The sequence below is a fragment of the Dreissena polymorpha genome, unplaced genomic scaffold, assembly GCF_020536995.1.
Source record: "Dreissena polymorpha isolate Duluth1 unplaced genomic scaffold, UMN_Dpol_1.0 chrUn003, whole genome shotgun sequence".
In the NCBI taxonomy this organism is placed as follows: Eukaryota; Metazoa; Mollusca; class Bivalvia; order Myida; family Dreissenidae; genus Dreissena; species Dreissena polymorpha.
In genome coordinates this window covers 844,006-866,487 of record NW_026273317.1, presented here as the reverse complement: position 1 = coordinate 866,487, position 22,482 = coordinate 844,006, and the positions used below count along the sequence as shown (strand labels likewise).

The window sequence follows — 22,482 nt, the reverse complement described above, 5'->3', positions numbered from 1 at the left end:
TTAGTAGGTATAGACGTACGTTCGTCTGGGCAAGACATACAATCATACAAGGAAGAGGTTATACATGCATTCCTGCAAGATGGATTTGCAAGTGATCATTGTTGGCCTGCGAAAATTTCGCGCAAATATTGCACTTTTAGTGGACCAGATTTCCATTTCAAACTGTTGAACCGCCCAATAATTCTGGCGTCGTTCGAACGTCGGTTATACGTTGACGATCGTTAACTATACACCACGCAATGGCAGAACATTGATAATAAATGCATTCGTAAGTGTATGCACGATTTAAGCTTCCGCATTATACTTCACACGTCAAACCTTTTGTATCAAATGGAATTTCCTGGCAGGAGCCGTCGTTGTCTATGGAGCAGCGGAACACAGCGCCACCTCGCGTCACACCGGGCTGGCGCGTCTGTGCACTCGGGGCGCCTACCAGCAACCTAAAACGAGCACACATTTTATGAACTGACGAACTGAACACATCTTTTATTAATGAAAACCCATCCTTTTTTTCGTTTTATGTGATCAAGTTGTATTTTCTGCTGCAGTCACATTACCACAGGGAACGACAAAAATGACGAAATACGCGGAGTAAAAAAACATAATTAACATGTAATTTACGATGATGAGGTTACAGTTAGTTAACAAAACCGCTTGCATCAGTCTACTGACTTTCAGACAGAGGTACTATTTTTGTATGTGTGTGCTGGGACGAGGGAATCGGTGCAAAGGGGTGGCGGTTCTCCTGCTTTTTGCAGACGGACAATGGTCAAACGTTCTCACACACTCCTTTAAATTTCAGGTAAGCGGTGTCTTTTGATGCTGTTAAGGACAATGGAAGACATCAAAAACGTACATGTCAAGTTTTATCCGCACAAACCTAAATGGAAAACAAAAGCGTAGTCCAGGTCTAATTGTTGCTAGATTTAACTCAGGAAGTTCGAAAATAACATGGCTGACCCATTTTACGTTCAAAAAAGTCATGGCTGACCCATTTTACGTTTAAAAAAGTCGTGGCTGACCCATTTTAATTAAAAAAAGTCATGGCTGACCCATTTTACGTCAAAAAAGTCATGGTTGACCCATTTTACGCTCCAAAAGTAGTTTGTTTCATTCAAATAATTATATTTGATACAGCGTGTGATTCTGATTTAAATTTATTCGGACTTGATTTTCAAACCTCACATATGCGAGTTTATTTTTGCACCAAAACATAAGTCTACGGTCTGGGTCAACGACCCACATGCTTCTTATTAGTAATTATTAATACAATTTACACAGCTTTCTTGTATCATAGAGCGTTATCTTAAGTAAGGGACCATGTTATCGCGAGTATGGGCCCTAGCAACCCCTAATCTATATTTCCAAGAGCGCATCGCAGCCTTGCTAAGTGAGGTTATCTTCGGATCCGATGGAAATTAATGCAATCCAGATGAAGAGGTCCTTTGTTTATCGGGCAGATGACAAGTGTCGATGTCGATGCTAATCGAGTAATCATCGCATGAATCATGCGAACCACTTGTTAGTTGTGTGTCACTTCGCTGCTGGAGTTATCTAACGTGCGTTTATCCATACTCGCCCGCAGGATGTTCCACGACCCGTAACTCTCGATGAGTTTTAGAGTGTTTGTTGTTACATACGAAGGCCGTAGGCAGATAATTTAGCTTTTGGAGATCATAAAAAAGTATACATCTTTTTATTCAATTATCATTTAAATATACTAAATACTAACTAAATACTCGATATACTCGATACCTAATACTCGACTAAATGTTATTGAAATGCATGTGACTACTCATGTTAAACGATGAAATATTATTAAACTGTTATCGTACAACAAAGATTTTATGTTAATGGTGTGTTACCCCTTTAAATAATGTAAGATTCAATTAAGCAATGACATACACACACATTGTTCATATATATATCGACTTATATTACTGCTCGTCGTGGTGTTTTAAGTGTTTAACAGGTTTAACTAAATATATGATTATATTCGCCTTCCGCTACCCACACATATTTATGATAATTGCACTGTTTTACTAGTTTCTGCGCGACAAAAAAAAACACATTTACGAACCACGCCCCCATCTTTCAAACCACCCGTGGCTATTAAAGCGACATATCTTACCTACATGTAAGCGACATGCTAATATATAATTTGTCAGTCAAAAGAAAGTAACAGTTAATTTAACTTGCACGAGGCAACCGTCAAAGTGACTCGCGTCCATCTCGACCCCTCGAGGCGGGTACATGAGCGTCGCGTGTCATGGAGCTAATTGCGGCTCCGCTGGGGCAATCATTTATCAACAAACAATGATGTGACGCCGTTTTATATTGCTCGCTAGCAGGCTTCCGTGATGCAATATGAAAACTTTTTTTTTCGAAAATAATTGTGCATTAAAATTGATTGATTTTTGATTCCCTAAAATGCGGAGAGGTTTAAATCAATAAAAGAAAACTTACTTCGCGTTCGGTTGTCGTGCCTATAAGTCACTAAAATGTTGTTGCGCTATAACAACATGATATTAATTTCTGAACGCATATCATCAGCACGCGAAAAAACTTTTTATTTTCATGTCAGATCTGACTTAAGCTTCTTCTATATTATAAAGTCTAAGACCATCTATAAGTATTATGTGAAATAGAAGCGTCAGATCGTGCGAGTCTACATGTATATTACGTACGTTTGATAAAATGTAATGTCTGTTTAATTACAGTGGCCTAGATACAAACGCTAAAATTGCGCATAAAGAGCGAATTTATTTTAGTTTCTATTTAATAATAACATACACAACATATATTGCACACTATTAACGATGCTGTTTTCAGCAGATGGACAGATCTCCGAGATAACTTAAGATACAGGATAATGCTCAAAAACAGAAGCATGGAAAACCGCTTTAACTACCAAAAATATTCACAATTTGTACGCTCATTTAACAAAGGGGCGGAAGGGGAGGCATAAGGAGCAGGACACAGCATCCTGCTATTTCACACTTGATCATCCCTGCACATGCTTTAGATGCTACATCAACAAAGCTGAAATAACAAATGTCATTCATTATTACGTTGCGAGAATTTCGAGTGGCCGGCGAGCCAAATTAAAGCCACTTACGAAATCTGAAGCCGGGTCATGTTTTCACACCATAAACATCGTACAAAGGATTACAAATGAAGCAATGCGAGGAATAAAAACCCGTGACTGATGAAATTTCAGTCGGCTATTTGATACATTATGTTTTAATTTCATTTGACGTATTTACAGGTGGCAACCTAAATAAACGAACACCCCGATGTATAGTATTTTTAATTAAAGTTTTTTTGTTATTACACTGTATTTGGATTGTTAAACTGTCAGGTTTACAAATAAAACACCGCGACAAGAAAACTGATTAAACGTTTTCAATTGTCACCCTTGTAGATGGACAATACATAAACACGTTTACGTATAGTTCGGGTTTCTTCAGCAAGTCATAAATATGGTTATTTTTACATTTCACGCTTAAAACATATCATTATTTTTAACCGCTCCAGTAAAAATATAACTTTAAAATGAAACTACACTGTTTAACTGTATGATTAATTATCTTAATAAGGTTATCATTTTTGTTTCATTTATTCCGGCGGGAGACATGTGGGGTCAAAATGCATGCTAGATTCACCTGGACAGACGTGTTTGCCCAAATATCTACCAAAATATACTGCCAGAAGCTAGGCTGGAACAGCAAATAACAACCTTAGAGATAAACTGTAAAATCAATCGAAAATATGCGTGCTGTCTATCTCTCTTTAAATAAATGTTAAATCCACAAAAGTTAATCTTGCCTTTTCACTGTGAAAACATCCTACCCGCGGTTTACGTGTTTTGCCTTTTCTTTTGATGCATGATGTGTACATAATGACATAATACGATGAGTAACTCGATTACTTATTACTTAACTCGAAAATTATCTAATCATTGTGTCCTTAAAAACGCGTCTCTATAAAAGTGCACATTCTTAGTCATTACAGATTGAGCGTTCAATGCATTGTTTTGTTATATTCTTAGCCTTATGACAATGTCCTCTCAAAAAGACTAATATTCCAAGAAAGCAGATACGAAAATTACGATTTTGTGTTAGAAAGTTGACTCACCAAGGTATGTTATATAACACAGGTGGGTAGCGTGTGGCTATGCTATTAATTAGTGAAAACATCATTTTGAATGATAAATAATCATATTATAACGAAAAATTAACTTTTCTGAAAAAAATATTTCACTATCAAATATATATATTTGATAGTGAAATATTTTTTTTCAGAAAAGTTAATTTTTCGTTATAATATGATTATTTATCATTCAAAATGATGTTTTCACTAATTAATATCATAGCCACACGCTAACCACCTGTGTTATATAATACGCGTGGTGATTGAATGGGAAATCTCCGTTGTAAGAAAGAGCGCACTGTTTAATCATTTGAGACAAATTTCAAATATTTCATTAGCGAAACTTTGAACAGGCGAGGTTTTGTTAACAGACACACCATACGTTCATGTGCCTTACTCTTTCAACGATGTACACTGTTAAACGCGCAATGACTGGTAGCTTGGTCGCTAAGGTTTATCATTTACGGGGCCCTGGGTTACTGTGACCGAGGGCCCCGAAATGATAAACCTCCTTAAGGAAATTCATTTAATTCCTTAAGTCGCAGGCTATTTCGTTCTGATGGAAATTTAGTTAATTAAGTCGATGGCTAATTACTTCGTAGATAAGTGTTTCAACATTAAAACAAATAAATTTTACAGAAAATAATAACATTTTATCAATTTGTGAGCTGAAAAGAAAATCAAATGAGTTTGGACTTTATTCTAATGAAGTTAAGACCCCTAGTAGGAGCTTTAATTATGTCGTGTTCTTGGGTTACGCCTGTGTAGAAAGCAAACCCGGCTCACGTCAAAAAGCGGCCACAAAAGGCACAACCGACCAATGTTTTAGGTAAAAGCGATCACTTTCGCGACACACCGGCCTCTAAAAATAATATAAAGAATACGGTTCAACAACCATGGATTCCGCTCCAAATTGATTATGCTTCATGTTCAAGCAAAAGATATTATTCCATATCTTTCAAATAGCGATTCAGCCAGACTGAAAAATACCTCTTTCGTGAAAATCGGCGAGTGATGAACTTTGTACAGTGACTAAATTATGTTGTTTCAATGTTTCAATTTGAGTATTTTCTTTCAATAATCCATTACGCCATTAGGGCTTTAGGTATGTTCTTTATTGAATATAATTTGATGTTTATATCAAGATGTATGTTACTCTATAAAATCGTCTATAGCCAATACAAAAGATGGGTTGTGTTTGTATAATAATTATACCATGACACATTATAGTTGAGAACGGCTGGTGCATAACAATGGCAGGGTGCCAGCTTTTTTTAACGGTTTTTGCTTAATCTCTTCTGCAATACACCATTAAAGACTTTTAACTCCTCATAATATAATGTTCAAGACAATTTTGAATGTATTTCTTATCTTATTTCAATCAGTTCCTACAATAACATTCGATTTCCCGAAACAGGATCGTGCACTTCCGTCTTCCACAAATGCTGAGAGAGAGAGAGAGTTCCTACACTTACCAAATGTTGTATCGCGTTGAATGTATTTTATATAATTGCTACACTATTTCTGTAAACATATGAATTTCGGCTTCAGACGCGGCTCCTTTTTCGAGGGGGGGGGGGGGGGGGATTTAATTTCTTGAGTTTTAACTCTTTGATAACTTTCATATAATTTGTGTATGATAATCACGTTGAATTCATTCGCAGGTCAGAATCTATTCTTTCAATTGTGACACAAAACTACATAAACATACAATAATCTTGATCTAAACTTCACTTATATACGTCCTACGAACACGTAAGTCACTGTTGAGTATTCATTAGCAGACAGGAGAAATAAGACATGCTCTAAATAGGTACGTTGTGAGAGTATGTGGAAGTGCTATGTTGCACAAATACTCAGCCTATACATAATATGACAATACTTTACCATTTAGAGCCCTGGTCTTGGTGGAGCGCTACGGAGAACCCGAACATACTTTTCGTCTCCCCACTATGTATAGTCACCGTGTCTAAGTCTAAATTATAACAGCACACAGATTCGAGGAGCGGAAACAAAACGCACAGCGCAACAGTTAACGACTTCCATAACTTATTCCTCGACGAAATACGTCTAGCCATCTGTTTTCTATGTAACTCACATGTATTGCACATTTCTGCATCCCGACCAGACACCATAGTTTCCATGTTTAACCCTCACTGACAAAATTCCGCAATAATTTTATAAGAAACTTTCCTACTTAAAAACTTTCACAACTTTTCTACCATTACCGCATCTTTGATTGTTCCATGAATTAATACCGTTACACTAAGAAATATTCCAGTGGATATTTTTTAACACCAATCCTTTTCCTGCGAATCCTATAAAAGACACTAAGAACTGAAAATTCTTCAAGTACTTATACAAGACATAGCGATGCTCTTAATATCCCAGCAACGGTTTTTTCTAACGCACATAAACCAACCTCAGTAGCAACTGTCAGCTGTGCATTGGCCAAGTCTATTTTTCGCGTAGGTATGTTAGTGCGCTTTATCGGACGGCCCATTACCGTTTTGTGGGTATTAAGCGCATGCGCATATGGTATAACGGTTATCCCGCTGTGGCGTGTAATGCTGATAAGCACGTGGGATTATTTCTCACAAAGACTGCGCGAATTTTTATTTAGGGATGCTCAGATTTTATCTTCTCAGAATCCATGTGTGTTGCGTTACGTAAATAAATAAAGATGTGACGTTGGAACGAGCTGAAAGCACATGTAAAAGCATCTCTAAATATTTCAGAAAATTGTATACTTGATGCCATTTTAATTATCACGTTTATACATTTCAATTAAATTAAACAACAACAACAACAGATAATTAAAAAAATCTAACCGTTAATAGTTTCAATATGAGGTATGTTTAACTGATAACTTTAAATGTATACCTTTTTGTTAACTTGTTTATTTATAATCGATACAATACCATAGCATTCACTTTTTAACCAATGACAATGACAACGCTGACACGCTGAAAAAAAACACCACACAATTTCAGTATGTGTAAATAAATAAATATGTCTCTGGATTGGAGATAACTTGTTAACAATTCATTTCATTATAATATCTTCAAATCTTGGGATTTATAATGGTATGTGTTCTTGTATGTAAATGTTTAATTTAATAGATGGAGTTTCAAACTTTGGTGCATCATCATCAGTATATATATATATATATATACGAGCGTTATACAATATACGATATTTATGTTACATTCCTGAATGTTAAAAATGATTGTGAATTATATGTTAACATTATTGAAAATCACTTAAATATGTAAGCTATAAATTGGCGATTAGTGATTACGTCTACCTAGTCTTGATGACATCTAAATATCGTGCTTGAAATATTTATTAAAACCGCGAAAATAACTATGCAATTGCAAGTTATGATGGGGTTTGAAGCCATGGTTACTGATGTGAAGTTGTTTTTTATCAGTTGTTCGCAGAAAGAGATTTTGAATTAAGACCCCCAAAAGTGACGGAAAAAGTTCATCATCATTAGCGATGTTTACATTGAAAAGCGCGACCAATTTGTATGGGCTTAGATTTGCATTAGTTTTAACTTTTTTCAGGAAGGTGTTTTGCGAATTAAATTGCGCGAAACCCGCTTTTTAAGTAGGATATTATTTCGTCTTCATACCCAATTTCAAAACGGAAACTGATATTGCAATATTCATCGTAACTTTATTAGAAAATATGCATGGATGAATGACACTTTCAAGTACATTTTGTTGAGATATTGCGCTTAATTATCATTTGCACCAACGACAGTAGTAAACTGTCTGTGTGATGGGGACATTTGTGTTTGTAAGCTAAATCGACTATACCCCTCGATGATCGCGTCTACAAAGTTCGTCAATAATTGTCTACTTTCAGTTTTCAGAACATGGCTACAAAATCACTTTTGTTTTATGCGTCATGGAACAAATCCACGGAAGTTTTTAACTGCTTGATAAGTTTTAAAAGGTTTGTTTCTAAAAATAAATACGTAAAATGCCATTGTTTTATTATCTAGAAATGTCATTACAGATACATACTAAATATAAATTCGGATAAAGATGTTTCGGATACAATTGCAACAGCACAGTAATTTTTTTTAATTAGTATTTTCTAGGGATGTCAACGAATATCCGAATATCCGAATATTCGGTCCCGGACCGAATATTCGGATACTGTTTTCCGAATCGAATATTCGGAAGAAAAAATAAAAAATCGAGTAATTTCAAAGACTTTGTATTCGTAAAATTTGCTTCAAACATTGTCAAAAAAGTTGTTCCTCGTGTCATAATGTTTATTCCGGTAGGCGCGTTAATGCGTCGCTATGGTGATGACAGTATACCGGTCATAAATCCCGCTAACAAAGCCAGACACTTTGTGTCAAAATTATGATAGGTGCAAATCGCGTCGGCAATCAAAACATCGACCTGCACTTGATCCAATGACTCGAATTACATTTAAAATCATCAAAGATTAAATGAGTAAAGGAAAAGCCAACTTTGTGTAAAAACAAATAAGACCGTATGGAAATTAAAACACCGACCCGTATTGATCAAATAACTCGAATTACATTTAAAATGATCAAAGATTAATTGAGTAAAGAAAGAGCCGACTTGGTGTGAAAAACAAAACAGATCGTATGGTTATAATCACGTTGTCCAATCAAAAAAGCTTTTAGAAAATAATTTACTCAACCTCTAATGAGTATTTGCATATCGTATGGTCCAAACATTAATTAATTACTCAATATTCAATCAGGTATTATACTTAAAGAAATGTTTTTGGTATTTCACCCTCATTTAATTGAAAATATTATAATTGCTACACGCATAAAGTAAATATCTGTCCAAGCAAAATGCCACCTACGCCTTTCGCTGCTTGGACGTATTTCACGACGTCATCCGATAAGAAGTCCCGATCCAAGTGTCTTTTAAACGTGGCAACTTTAAAAGACTGACCGTTTAGTCTGTTAAACAGGTTCAAAGTGTGTTGTGTCTATGTACATACTAAGTAATTCGTTTAAGTTCAGCTTTAATTATATGTAGATCTAACTGTTTTGTCATGTAATATTTTGTCGTCATGTAATATTATGTTTCTTGTTCTATTGTTGATGTACGATATTAATAGTTTAAAAACAGTTTTTGTCATTCAATTTTAACAATAAAAAGTAATCAAAAACATCCGCTTCGAATTAACGACGGCAACGCTGTGTCAATATTTAAACACTTCCGGTGAACTTCCGGTAAAAACGAAAGTAGAATTCATGGAGTAATGGTACGGTAAACAAAGTTGACTTTTTTCCAACAGATGTTGACCGAATATCCGAATATTCGTTCGGGAGGGTGACCGAATATTCGAATACCGAAATCGGTATTCGTTGCCATCCCTACTATTTTCTCATATGTTTGTATGTTGATAGGTATCCAGTATAGGCATAAATGAATAATTCCATTTGCATTTGCAAAAATATACAGTTATTCGGACAACCTTAATATTTACTTGCTAGAACCTGATACTTTTGATGAAAACCAAACACATTTACCACTCAGCTTTCCTGACGTTAGATGTGAAGGTTAAAATGTTCGTTGTATTTTTAGCTTGAAGAAGAAAAACAAAGCAGAAACAGAAGTTGAAGTAGAAGCCAGTATCATCAAGATTAAAATTGGGAAGCAAGAGTACCGTTTAACATTGGGAAACATTGTAGTGCAACCAAACACATGTAGAGGACTTGTTTACAATGAACAGGAGGAAGAAATACAGTTCAGCTTAAAAGGTTTTGGTTGCTATTACTTGTGTGTTTGTTTTGCTGTTGTAGTGAAGTTCTAAATAAAAAGAAATCTGATTTTAGGGTAAAAGTCTCGTAGATGGAGCAGTTGCCCAGTTCATTCCATGATGGGGAATTCGCCTATCCTCTAAGCTGACTTGAATCTTTCTATGTGCAGAAATGTATTGATCTCAGTTGATATTGGTTGACAACAGCACAATGATGTTACCCAAGATTTCAATACCTGCTAAGCTTTCACTAAAACTGCATCTGCTTCAGTAGAAACATAGGAACAAAATTCATTAAATTAATTAATTAATTTGTTGTAGACTTTCTAGTTTATTGGATTTTTGGCTAGTAGGCCACTTATACGGTAATTATAAGTGTACCAAACCCTGAATTCAGGAATAGTTTTACAACTTTTGCAGAAACTGTACTCCAGACATTTGGGAGGGAGGACCGGTTTTCAAATGTAGAAATATGTCTTTAAGAACTCATCTTGGCTTGAAATACTAATGAAAACAGGGTTATTAATCTGTTAAAGAGATTTGCTATACACGAAATATTAAAACAATATTACAAATTCAGGTGACTTATTAAATCAGAAGACATCAACTGATGACTCAAAGTCATTGAGGCAGCTGTCCAATCAGAGTCTGACTGTTGACAGCATTGAGAGGCACCAGAACAAGTGGTTCTGTGGGTTGTGTCGACAGAAAATCCTGGCCGATTGGTGGTATTAACTAGATACATAATTGTATAATGATTCTAGATACATAATTGTATAATGATCTTTCAAAAGTTGATAACTGGTTATTCCTAATTATAGAGATTAATCATTATTTACTTACCATTTCTTGAAAGGCTTCATTGAAGCAGGCATTGTTCAACAATTAAGTAAAAGCATTTTATATTACACTCAGAAATAACCATACTGTTCTCAAATGGATTTTCGCATAATTTTTGGTTAAAGCGCAGTGTGTATACCGAGTAAGTTGTTAGAGAATCTCCAAAATAACCAATTTGTTAGAAATCATAATTCGATAAGTTAAATCATTATTATACAAAATGACTATATACACGGAAAAACTGCTGCATACCAATGCCTTAAAAATGTTTTTTAAATTTGTGTTTCTTTTTATTTTAATACATGGTATTAAAGTAAATAGAATATGTACTGTGAGCCATTTATTTAAATTGGTCTTAATGAAATTTGCGCGTTTAAAAAAATGACTATTTTATGGACAGGTTAATTAAAGCTATTTCTGATTATGGATTTCTTAAAAGAACTTTGTTGATCTTTTTTTTAATATAATTTCTTTGATAAATCGTGGTAAGCGTCACATGGGAGTCACTTGCAGGAGGTGGGCCCTGTTTATCCTTGGCAACTATGTAGGAAATTGTGATGAGCCCAAACTTTGTTGTTTATTATGCCTCAATATAAATGGCTCACAATCGATGTCCCTGGTTAGATCCCCAATCTGGAAGTTTTCACACTATCTCCTCTTAAGACATTAAGAACTGGTTTTTACTCAGGAAACAGAATCAAGAGTGTCTCATTAAGCTTAAGATTTTGGATGCAATTGAGTTAACGCTTTCCCAATCAGAAGCAAAATTGAAAATGGCTATTTGCAACCAGCATTAAACCAGAACAGCCTGCGAGTAACTTGCAGTTTGTTCAGGTTTTATGCTGTTTGCTGCTTATCAGTATCTTAGGTATAGAAATGAAGCCTATAAAACTTCAATCTATTAAGAAAGATACACAATTTAATTTGACCTTGTATTTTGTAAGGAACAACAAACTCATCAAAATGCATATCAGAGTGGTTAAGGGTTAAAAGGAAAAAATAGCTTTTCTTATTTCTGTTTCAGCCTGTTCGCACGTGTGCTTCCCCTTCCATCGGAGAACTGGGCTGACTTCACAGACATGTGGTTCTGTTGTAACCACGGCTGCAAGGACAACGGTGCCACACAAGCGAGCAAAACTAAGCAGCTGTTGCCAGGTAGGATTCCATATGGTTCTCAATAATTATGAAGTCTGTTTTTAAAATGCCGGTGTAATTATTTTTGTGTGTTTATGTTTATGATTTACAAAATTGCATTTATATTGATTTTTTAAGGATTATTTTGGGCTCAAAAAGGTTGATATTCTTTTAAGGCCAAAAAAAAAATTAGGTCCGTTTCGGGTCGCCCGACCGTGTCTCCCGAATTGGCGCCGACCCTCCATTTTTAGCTCACCTGATTGCTCAGGTGAGCTTTTGTGACCGGTCTTTGTCCATCATACGTCCGTCCGTCCGTTAACATTTGTTCGTAAACACTCTAGAGGCTACATTTATTGTCCGATCTTCATGAAACTTGGTCAGAAGCTTCGTCCCAATGAAATCTCAGTCGAGTTCGAAACTGGGTCGTGCTGGGTCAAAAACTAGGTCAAAAAAAAAAGAAAAAACTTGTAAACAGTGTAGAAGTCACATTTCATGCCCAATCTTCATGTAACTTTGTCAAAATGTTTGTCTTAATGATATGTTGGTTGAGTTCAAAAGTGGTTCCGGTCCGTTGAAAAACATGGCCGCCAGTGGGCGGGGCAGTTTTCCTTATTTGGCTATTGAGAAACCTTGTAAACACTCTGGAAGTCACAATTTATGTCCAATCATCATGAAAGTTGGTCAAAACATTGTTTTTATTGATTTCTCGGATGAGTTCGAAAATGGTCCAGATCGGTGAAAAAACATGGCCGCCAGTGGGTGGGGCATTTTTCTCTATATGTATTGTTGTGCCCTGCTTCAGACGCAAGTCTTATATCAGGTATAATTAGTAGCTCACTTTCAGTAAACGGTTATGGCAGTGTGGCTTTAAAATTTTAAAATATAATGGTTATTTTTGTCCATGAAAATAAGTCAACCCAGACTTAAGTTATTCAATTTAATTTATTGTCCAGCAAGGAACTTAAAAGAGTTACACATATGATGAAATATATTCTTTATTATTTACTGTAAAGTAGTACTGAGCAAATTTACTTACAATGTGTTAAAATATTAAACTTGGCACCAGAGTTATTAACAAAAATTCAGAATGGAGTTGTACTATCAATGGAATGGAATCCTTGGCACAGAAAATCTTAGGTATATATACTTTTCCAGTAACACACTGTGCCCTGTGTCATGCACATGACGCAGTGTGCCATACACATGACACAGTGTGTCTGCAACAACAAAAATTGTGCCTGACACAGTATTCTATGTGCCTTCTTAACAGGTGCTCAAATAGAATGTTCATAAGTATGGACTATTTGTAATGTAAAAGCAACTTTAAAATATGCAAAAACATATAACAACATAATAATACCTCAAAGGAACGTTTCTGCCATGAATTGGATTCATTTCAGCACTTTAACAATTCTTTAAACACAAAATGATGTTTAAGGACTTTAAAAGTTGGCTTGACAGAAGTTGCTTAGCAACAAGCACGGTAAAAATCAAGATGGCTGCCGTATATTTCTAAGAAACAAGTGTGAGAGTTTTAAATAAAAAAGCAATGGATTTAAACAATTCTAACTGTCAAAAATTGGCAGAAATGTGCACAATAGGACTAAAATTTGATAGCTGCTACTTATTTTATATGAATTCTTAAATAATGACATTAACTTTAAGAGACAAATGTCCATCTTCAAACCGGAAGTAGGAACATTTTGACAATAGCAATGGAGTAAAAATCGTGAGTATGAAGGAAAACTAATTCTAGCCTAAACATGTGATATTAGTGGCTGGTCTGTAACATTTCAGCACTATTAATTATATGACCAGGCTAGGAAAAGCAACATGAATGAATGAACAATGAAAACAATTATGCTGTTGACAAGGAAATTCAGGTAACTAGTTTCAATGTAAATTTTGATTAACACTTAAATAATGTACTATGCACTGGGTTGTTACATTACCCCCCTGTCTTTTATGGCAAACTCCCGTTGCCATATAAATAGCATATTGGCAACTTAATGACAATGTTATATGTAAAGTCCCTAGACCATCTGGTTTACAGAGAGTCTACTGTAGTAATAGACAAAGAATAACAGTCATATATAAACATGTAGAACACTTTCGGTTGAACACATAAAAACAAACAAAATGAACACTTTAACTGAGCAATATGCCAAATGCCCTAAAAGGATTTCAACAAATGGATTATGGCAACTATGTTGGCTTGGTTTACCAATAAACATATATGTTCATTTTTAACATGTTTTGCTTCCTTTTCAGCAGAGCCATCTTCATTGCCTCGTTTGGATTCGCCTTGCTTTCGCACTGTAGTCTCCAAGTTCTTTTTTGCTCGGCTGTTCCATTCAACAGCAGACACAAGTTTCCCAATAGAGCTTTCAAGAGTCCTTTCTATTTGGAATAGCGCTGTTGCAAGAACACTTATCTTCACGGCGTGGTTCTGCCTCTGTCTGAGTACTTGCTGTCTTCACAGGTAGGCGCCTTGGCTCATCCAATAGTGGCGTGCTCAGCCTGGAAATGGACACTGGGACAGCAGGAGCAGGAGTCGTGAATGATGGCAGACATCCTACCATTGAAGATGAAACTGGCGTTGGCACATAATTGGGAAACCCCATTCCCAACACAGATGTGGTATTAGCGGACACTGGTGTAGGCTGATAGGCTGGAAATGTGGACATTAAGCAGGGGGATGATGAGGCTGGATATGGAGTAGGGAATAGCTCTTGTAGCATTTCAAACTGTTCCACATCGTCTTGCTCCGCGGTGACCGCTGTACTTGTTTCACACCTATTGTATTCGGGTCTTGTAGGGGTGTAAGGTAGGTTGGCAGCAAGAGGCGATGGAACCACAGCTTCTCCAGACACATTGGAACCACGATTCAGTAGGCTGGCAAGATGCTGCGGTGTCATTTTAACACTGACCAGATCACCGGAATCACTGCAGCCTTGCTGAGTCACCTCATAGTCCACACCCTCTTTCACAACCCTAAGGTGAGGGTTTTCTATCAGGAACCTGCTTTGATCACCACCTCCTTGCATTGCTGACATAAGCGCGTGTCTTCTATAGTCTGTGACATGCTTTACCAAAGCCTCTATAGTGGAACACCGAAACAAGCACATTGAACAGTAAAATGGTGCTTCACTAAGTGCAAAATGGTGCTTCTGCACATGGTCAACCATTCTGTATCTCTCATTTATATATGTTGTCATATTCTTCTTGCAATGTATACATGAGAAGAGAGGTCTCTTTCTTGCTTTCTGTCCGTACTCCATGACCTGCAAGTAGACAAATTTCACTATGTTCACTGGATTGCTGTTGCATGAATCAGTTGTTATTCATCAGCAAATCAGTCAATATACTATAACATTGGTTTAGGTTTGTTCCTTGCTGGCTGTCCCTATCTTGTAATTAAAGTATTTTAATTGCTATTATTCCTATTATTATAGTGTTTGCATGTATAACCCCCATGTCCTAAAAACAGTTTTGTTTCAACACATCCGTCCACAATGCACATACACACATTTACTCGCACAATTTTGGTCAGACACTGCACGTAACTATGCACTAAATTTCTTCAAATGCTTTTGAACAGCTGTGATCCACTTTGGAACTGCATTTCCATAATAGGGCTTCAACTTGTTATGGTGGAACAACTTCTTCACGCCTGATTTATCTAACTGGACAGTGAAATTAACTTCTGAAATCTTCTCTGTGATAAGGAAAGGACCATCATAGGTTTTCTCTAATTTTGGACACACTCCAACTTTTCTATTTTCAAGAAGTAACCAAATTAAATCTTCAACATCATAATGGTGGAATGCAAGACATGTATCATATATTTCTTTGCTTCTTTTGGTAGCACTGTCTAGGTGTTTTCGGGCTATTGCATGGGCCTTGTGCATGTGTTCTTGCATTTCAGTAATTGTTTCACAAGCTGTTTTAGGCGTAGCATTTGATACGTTTGCATGACCGTATATCACATCTGCTGGAAGCCTTATTTCCTGCCCCATAGTCAGCATATTTGGTGTGACTCCAGTTGACTGGTTTGGTGTTGCTCTGTATGCTCAAGCAAGGCATCCTAAGAATAAATCCCAGTCATCGCCCTCGTCAACCAGGTAGGCCTTTACCATCTTCATTAGTGTCTTGTTAAAGCACTCTACTTACCCATTACCTCTTGGGTTGCGAGGACTGGATCGTGTTTTCTTAATGGCAAGTAGATTGCAAAGTTCTGCAAAAATTCTGCTTTCAAAAGCTGAGCCTTGGTCACTGTGAATAACTAAAGGTGTTCCCCATCGGTTGATCACTTCATTGAGGATCTTGTTTGCACATTCATCAGCTGTTTGACTTGGGACGGCAATTACCTCCACATATTTGGTGAAGTGGTCAGTCAGCACTAGTACATACTTATTGCCCCTTTTGGTCCTTGGTAAAGGGCCCAGAAAATCAACTGCTAGTATGTCCCATGGTGCGCCTGCTTTGATGTGACCCATTGGTGCTCTTGGCGTCTTTTGTGGCTTCTTATCTGATTCACAAATGTCACACCCTTTGATGTACAATGCAATGTCTGCCTTCATTTCAAACCAGTAGAAGCTTTGGGTGATACGATTGTATGTCCTCTTAACGCCCATGTGTCCAGCAGTGACACTGTAATGTGCGTCTCGAATCACTTCTTTTCGCAGTACTCTTGGTACAATTAACTGCAGATATGCATCTTGTTGATCAACTTTCTTGAAGGAGCGGTAGAGGGAACCATTGACTAGCTTTAAATTGTCCCACAGTACCAAATAGTGGCGAGTCTCACTGCTACACTCATTTGCTTCATGCACTTTTGGTTTTACACCTTCAAGCATGGATCTGCGTATGAGGCTGATGTCTGCGTCTGCTTCTTGGAGTTTCGCTATGTCTTCTGGTGCATACTTTCCAGCCCAAGACTTGAAGCATACTGATATTGAACCTCCAGCCACAGGTGCTTTCTGTTCCTTTTCTGTTTCAGATCCGATTTCCCGGATTGGACAATTTGTTGTGGTTTCCCAACTATTTTCTCTTGCTTTGTCCAAGGCTGTGTTTTCATTACCTTTTGACAGGTCTGATTCAACTGTTGAGTGTTGACTTGACATCATCAATTCTGCCCTCCTTCTGCATTTGGAGCAGGATCCACATTTCAATGGTTCATCCATTACAACTTGGTCGCAATGGCAGTCTGCCACGGATTGGGACATCGTGATAAACCATCACAATGCGCATGGCTTTTCCCAGGTCTGTAAACTACTTCAAAGTCATAGGGTGCCAAGATTTCCAACCATCGTGATAATTTACCACTCGGTTCACGCATGCTAAAAAGCCATACCAATGCCTGGTGGTCAGTACGAACGACAAAGTGACGCCCTAACAGTTATTGTCTGTAGTATTGTACAAAGTACACAACAGCAAGTAACTCCTGCTCTGTTATACAATAATTTTTCTCAGCTTTGCTCAAACTACGGCTGCCATAGCAAAGCACTTTGTCTCGTCCAGACTGAATTTGGGAAAGAACAGCACCTATTCCTGATCCTGAGGCATCAGTGTCCAATGTAAATGGTCCACCATCATTCAGTGGATAACCCATTATCTCCGGACCCATAAGTATCTCTTTGATCTTTGCGAAAGCGTCTTCACAGCTTGCATTCCATTCAAACTTGGCATCTTTCTTGGTCAGGTCAACCAAGGGTCGTGCTAGCTTTGAGAAATTCTTGATGAAACGCCTGTAGTATGATCCTGTTGCAACAAATTGTTTGACTTGTTTCGCATCTGTGGGTCTTGGCCAGCCAGCTATTTTTGCCAAATTTGTCGGGTCTGGAAGAACTCAATCTTTGGTGACTATATGACCAAGAAATATCACTTCAGTTTGAAGCATGTGACATTTGCTTGGTTGTAGTTTCAAGCCGGCTTTGGTGATGCGATCCAGGACAAGGTCTACCCTTTGGAGATGCTGCGGGAAGTCGACACCGAACACAATGATATCATCAACATATACCAAGCAGATCTCCCACTGTAACCCTTGTAACACCAGCTCCATGGTCCGTTGGAAAGTACTGCTAGAATTGTTGAGACCAAAAGGCATGCGTGTCATTTCAAAGTGGCCAAACTTGCAAACGAATGCGCTCTTCGGGATGTCATCCTCTTTCAATGGTATTTGAAAATACCCACTTGTAAGGTCGAAACTACTGAAAAGGGCTGACCCTGCAACAGAATCAAGACAATCCTGGACCCTTGGGATTGGAAAGCCAATAGGTTTGACAAGCGCATTAACCCGCCTATAGTCCCGAATGGTCTCACGGCAACCGATTTCTTCTTGACAAGTACAATAGGTGAGGCCCAAGGAGACGTACTTGGTCTTATGACACCTTTCTGGAGAAGGTCCTCAATGGCTTTCTTTTCTTCACTTGCATAAGCTAATGGTACGCGACGAGGATGCTGTTTCACAGGTTTAGCATCACCAGTGTCTATGGTGTGTTCCGCTACATTTGTTACCCCAATGTCCCATTCATCCTGGGAAAAGGTTTTGCCATACTTCTTCAGTAGCCCTGCAACAACACGCCTTTCTTTAAGGGTTTTCCCTTCAGTTGACTTTGCATATAGGTCTTTCAAATGTCCTGGTACTTCATTTTCGCTAGCTTCATCAAATGATCTTCCAACGACTGGCACTGTGTTCACCTGATTTAATTGGATTCTTGAGCACACTTACTGGCTCATTTTCGTTTGGATTATTCTCTGTTGTCGCCAATACACTCACTACTCTTTCAACTCTTTCTGCAACACCAATTTCTGCATCCCTTCTAAGATCCACACCTTGTGAAAATGGGTTCATTAACCTCACCTTGCATGTTGATGAACGGTTAATGTCAACCATAGTTGCGGCCATGATTAATGGGTATCCCTCTTTGAATGCTTGGTTTGGTTCAATTAAGAAGTAACCCGATAGATCATCATCCCATTCTATTCTATTTACAAACACATCAACAAGGGCTTCAGAATTTCCTGGAATGTTTATATCTTTTGCTACTGTGACCCTTCTAGCTTCACTACATTTAGCTTTGCTGATACATGGTATTTCATACCCTTCTAACATGATAATTTCTCTACTTAGTAAATGTCTGCTGGTTTGCCACTCTTGTTCACCAAAACATCGTATCCAAGAAGAGCATCATCTTCTATTTCAGCAACAATAATCTCCTGAAGTTTCTCCATCTTACCAAGCCTAAGTTTGAACATGCCTTTTCCCATTTCCGCAATGGGAGCTCCACAGGCCCCTTTCAAACTTGCCCCCTTGCTAAGACTGGGTCTACTTCCCTCTTGTAATCTTTGGTATACCCTTGTTGAGATAATTGTTCTAGAAGCTCCTGTATCCAAGGTAAATATGATTGGCTTCTCATTCACAAAGCCTTTCACATACAGCCCATCTCCGAGGTTACATAGTCTTCTATCGATGTCGACGTCATCTGGTGCTCTTCTCATGTTAAGGTTTACTTCTAATTGGCCTTTATCTTCTTGACTTTCTACTCGGACCTCCCTTTGGCCTCAAGAGCTGGTCCCCTGGCGTTTAAAGGTGAGCTGTTTGTCGGATCTATTATTGGACTGTTGGTGTCTCTTGTTCTGTTCTGTTTTGTTGGACATTCCCTTGCAAAATGTCCCTTTTCATGGCAGCTATAACATTCTGCATCTTTTCTTTTTATTATGGTTCTTGGCTTCATTCTCAGTGTTTCAAGTTGCTCTATTCTTGCTTTCAAATCTTCTATAATTTTAGATTCTGCTTCTTTCTCCTCCTTTGATTTAAAAGGACGCGTTTTATAACTGACATCATGGGAAGACCTTCTTATGGTTTCTTCTATACTTGTGTCTTGCATGCATTCGCCATCATCACTTACTCTTCTGGCTCCAGACCTATTTCTTCTAGAGACCTTATGCATATTTCTGATTTGTAACAAGTTTACAGCAAAGTAGACTGCTTCTTAAATTGTTCTTGGTTCTTTATTGAACTCCACTTCAAACCTAATGTCTTCATCATAGATACCATCGAGAAAGCGCCGAACTAGATCTTCGTCTCTTGTTCGCCTGTCTTGTCCACTATGTGCCTTGTCATACAGTCTTTTTAGATCTGCTGCAAATTCATCTAATGTTTCACCAGAACGCTGGCTTTGACGGCTAAATTTTGCTGCGAATGTCCTTGGGGTCTCAATGACTCTAAAGCGACTGTCAATTTCCTTCAAAAGTTCATGGTAGTGATTCAACACATGGGGGGGGAGCTGTGAAAAGACAAACTGTGCAGCAGCACCTTCAAATCGAGGTAACAGTTGGTTAAGCCGTTCTTCTTCATCCCAGCCATATCTATTTGCTATGGCTTCAAACTGTGCTCGCCATGTTTCCCAGCCCTCTTTTCCGGTGAATGGTGGCATCCTGATATGGGGTGTTCTTGGTTGACGTAAGCTGGACTCTGTGTAATGTGGCGTCATTTGTCCCCTTTGGTTTTACGCTATTGACTGCTGGCCTTCATGTACTGGACCTCTGTATCGGTTTCCAGAATTCACCTCATTCTGTTGGTTCCAGAGGTTGTTCACACTGTACTGATTTTCAGGCTTATTGACACCTGTATACTGGTATCTTCTATTGTGAATCTCTCTCGAGTTCACTATATTGGGTTGTCGTTCACTACAGTCTTGTTCACATGGGGTGCTACCATAGTAGTTGAAGACCTGCTGTGATTCTTGTTGAGGCCCATTGTCGTGATCTGTTACATTGCGTGAATAACAATGATTCACATCTTCAGCAGGATTGCACCGTCTAGATCGATTATCGTTAAAGTTGTCATGACCCCTTATTTCTGGCCCTTTTGACTCCTTTAAACCTTGAATATCTTTGGCCATAATTTTAACCATGTCCATCAGGCAAGCTATTTGCTGGTTAACGTTACTACTGGGTTGCTGTTCTATTTGTTTATCTCTTTCTTGTGTTCCAATGTCATTTTCAGGTCTGGGCTGAACAGAATCATTGTCGCTGTCTTGGTAGTCTTCGTTTGTTCTTTGCCGAATGAACACTTTGCTGTCGCTATCACTTGGATTTGGCTCAGACATTTTGTTACACTATTCAGTTGAATCGCTAACTTATAGATCTAGATTTCTCGCTCAGTCACGCACACTCACTTAAACAGTCACACTTAAAAGTTCCCATTTTAAATACAGTCATTGGTAGCGTATAATTTCATCATAAAATAAATTAATGTCATGTATTTACTTATTTGATTTGTGATACAGAGCACTTAATTTTATAATTTTATTTAATTACAAAAACTTATTTCGCGTTTGGTTCAAATCACTGGATTAGTTATAATTTTAATACTAATCCCACCGCTGCCACCAAATGTTGTGCCCTGCTTCAGACGCAAGTCTTATATCAGGTATAATTAGTAGCTCACGTTCAGTAAACGGTTATGGCAGTGTGGCTTTAAAATATAATGGTTATTTTTGTCCATGAAAATAAGTCAACCCAGACTAAAGTTATTCAATTTAATTTATTGTCCAGCAAGGAACTTAAAAGAGTTACACATATGATGAAATATATTCTTTATTATTTACTGTAAAGTAGTACTGAGCAAATTTACTTACAATGTGTTAAAATATTAAACTTGGCACCAGAGTTAATAACAAAAATTCAGAATGGAGTTGTACTATCAATGGAATGGAATCCTTGGCACAGAAAATCTTAGGTATATATACTTTTCCAGTAACACACTGTGCCCTGTGTCATGCACATGACGCAGTGTGCCATACACATGACACAGTGTGTCTGCAACAACAAAAATTGTGCCTGACACAGTATTCTATGTGCCTTCTTAACAGGTGCTCAAATAGAATGTTCATAAGTATGGACTATTTGTAATGTAAAAGCAACTTTAAAATATGCAAAAACATATAACAACATAATAATACCTCAAAGGAACGTTTTCTGCCATGAATTGGAGTCATTTCAGCACTTTAACAATTCATTAAACACAAAATGATGTTTAAGGACTTTAAAAGTCGGCTTGACAGAAGGGTGTCCAGTCATTACACCCCCTGGACGTTACACCCCTGGTCATTACACCCTCTAAGCCTGGACATTACACCCACCAAGATATTGATTAGATTAGAAAGGTGTAATCAACTTATGAACCACTAATTGGATTTGTCATGTAAGATGACACTGATGAGATGAATGGTTGCTCAAATTATTTAATTGAGCAGCCATCATTTAAAACATTAATTTTTATTTCACTAGAATGACTGTAACAATATGCATCTAAATAATAAATACTTTTTTTCAAGCATATACAGACAGAAAAAACTTGAAGAAATAAAAATAAAGATAAATAAAATAAATATTTAGAATAAACAAAACACAATCTTAATTCATATACATTTATTTTTATTTCACCATAATGTAATAATATGCATCTAAGTCATAAATAATACAGACAGAAAAAACTTTGAAAACAAAATAAAATAATGATAAATAAAAAAAATATTTAGAATGAACAAAACACAATCTTAATTCATATACATTTATTTT

General features: G+C 37.3%; 2 protein-coding genes across 7 annotated transcripts in view; one reads left to right on the top strand and one right to left on the bottom strand.

The window, feature by feature from the left end:
* LOC127863233 (integrin alpha-8-like) overlaps positions 1 to 6,636 on the bottom strand; it is a 95,397-nt gene extending 88,761 nt beyond the window's left edge. For both annotated transcript variants that reach the window (XM_052402615.1, XM_052402616.1), the window contains exons 1-2: positions 6,040 to 6,636; positions 319 to 440 (exon numbers count right to left, since the gene is read on the bottom strand). In XM_052402615.1, coding sequence (XP_052258575.1) covers positions 319 to 440; positions 6,040 to 6,296 — 379 coding nt within the window. In that variant the 5' untranslated portion in view covers positions 6,297 to 6,636. The remainder of the gene's footprint in view (positions 1 to 318; positions 441 to 6,039) is intronic.
* A 1,288-nt stretch (positions 6,637 to 7,924) lies between these two features.
* Positions 7,925 to 22,482, top strand: part of LOC127863235 (E3 ubiquitin-protein ligase E3D-like) — a 37,174-nt gene continuing 22,616 nt past the window's right edge. For 2 of the 5 annotated variants that reach the window (XR_008041005.1, XM_052402617.1), the window contains exons 1-4: positions 7,934 to 8,115; positions 9,744 to 9,919; positions 10,499 to 10,646; positions 11,783 to 11,913. Coding sequence is in view for 3 of the 5 variants with exons in the window: in XM_052402617.1 (XP_052258577.1) it covers positions 8,036 to 8,115; positions 9,744 to 9,919; positions 10,499 to 10,646; positions 11,783 to 11,913 (535 nt within the window). In the remaining 2 variants the exon portion in view is untranslated. Of the gene's footprint in view, positions 8,116 to 9,743; positions 9,920 to 10,498; positions 10,647 to 11,782; positions 11,914 to 22,482 lie in introns of all 5 variants that reach the window. The other 3 variants (XM_052402618.1, XM_052402619.1, XR_008041006.1) reach the window with 3 other exon arrangements.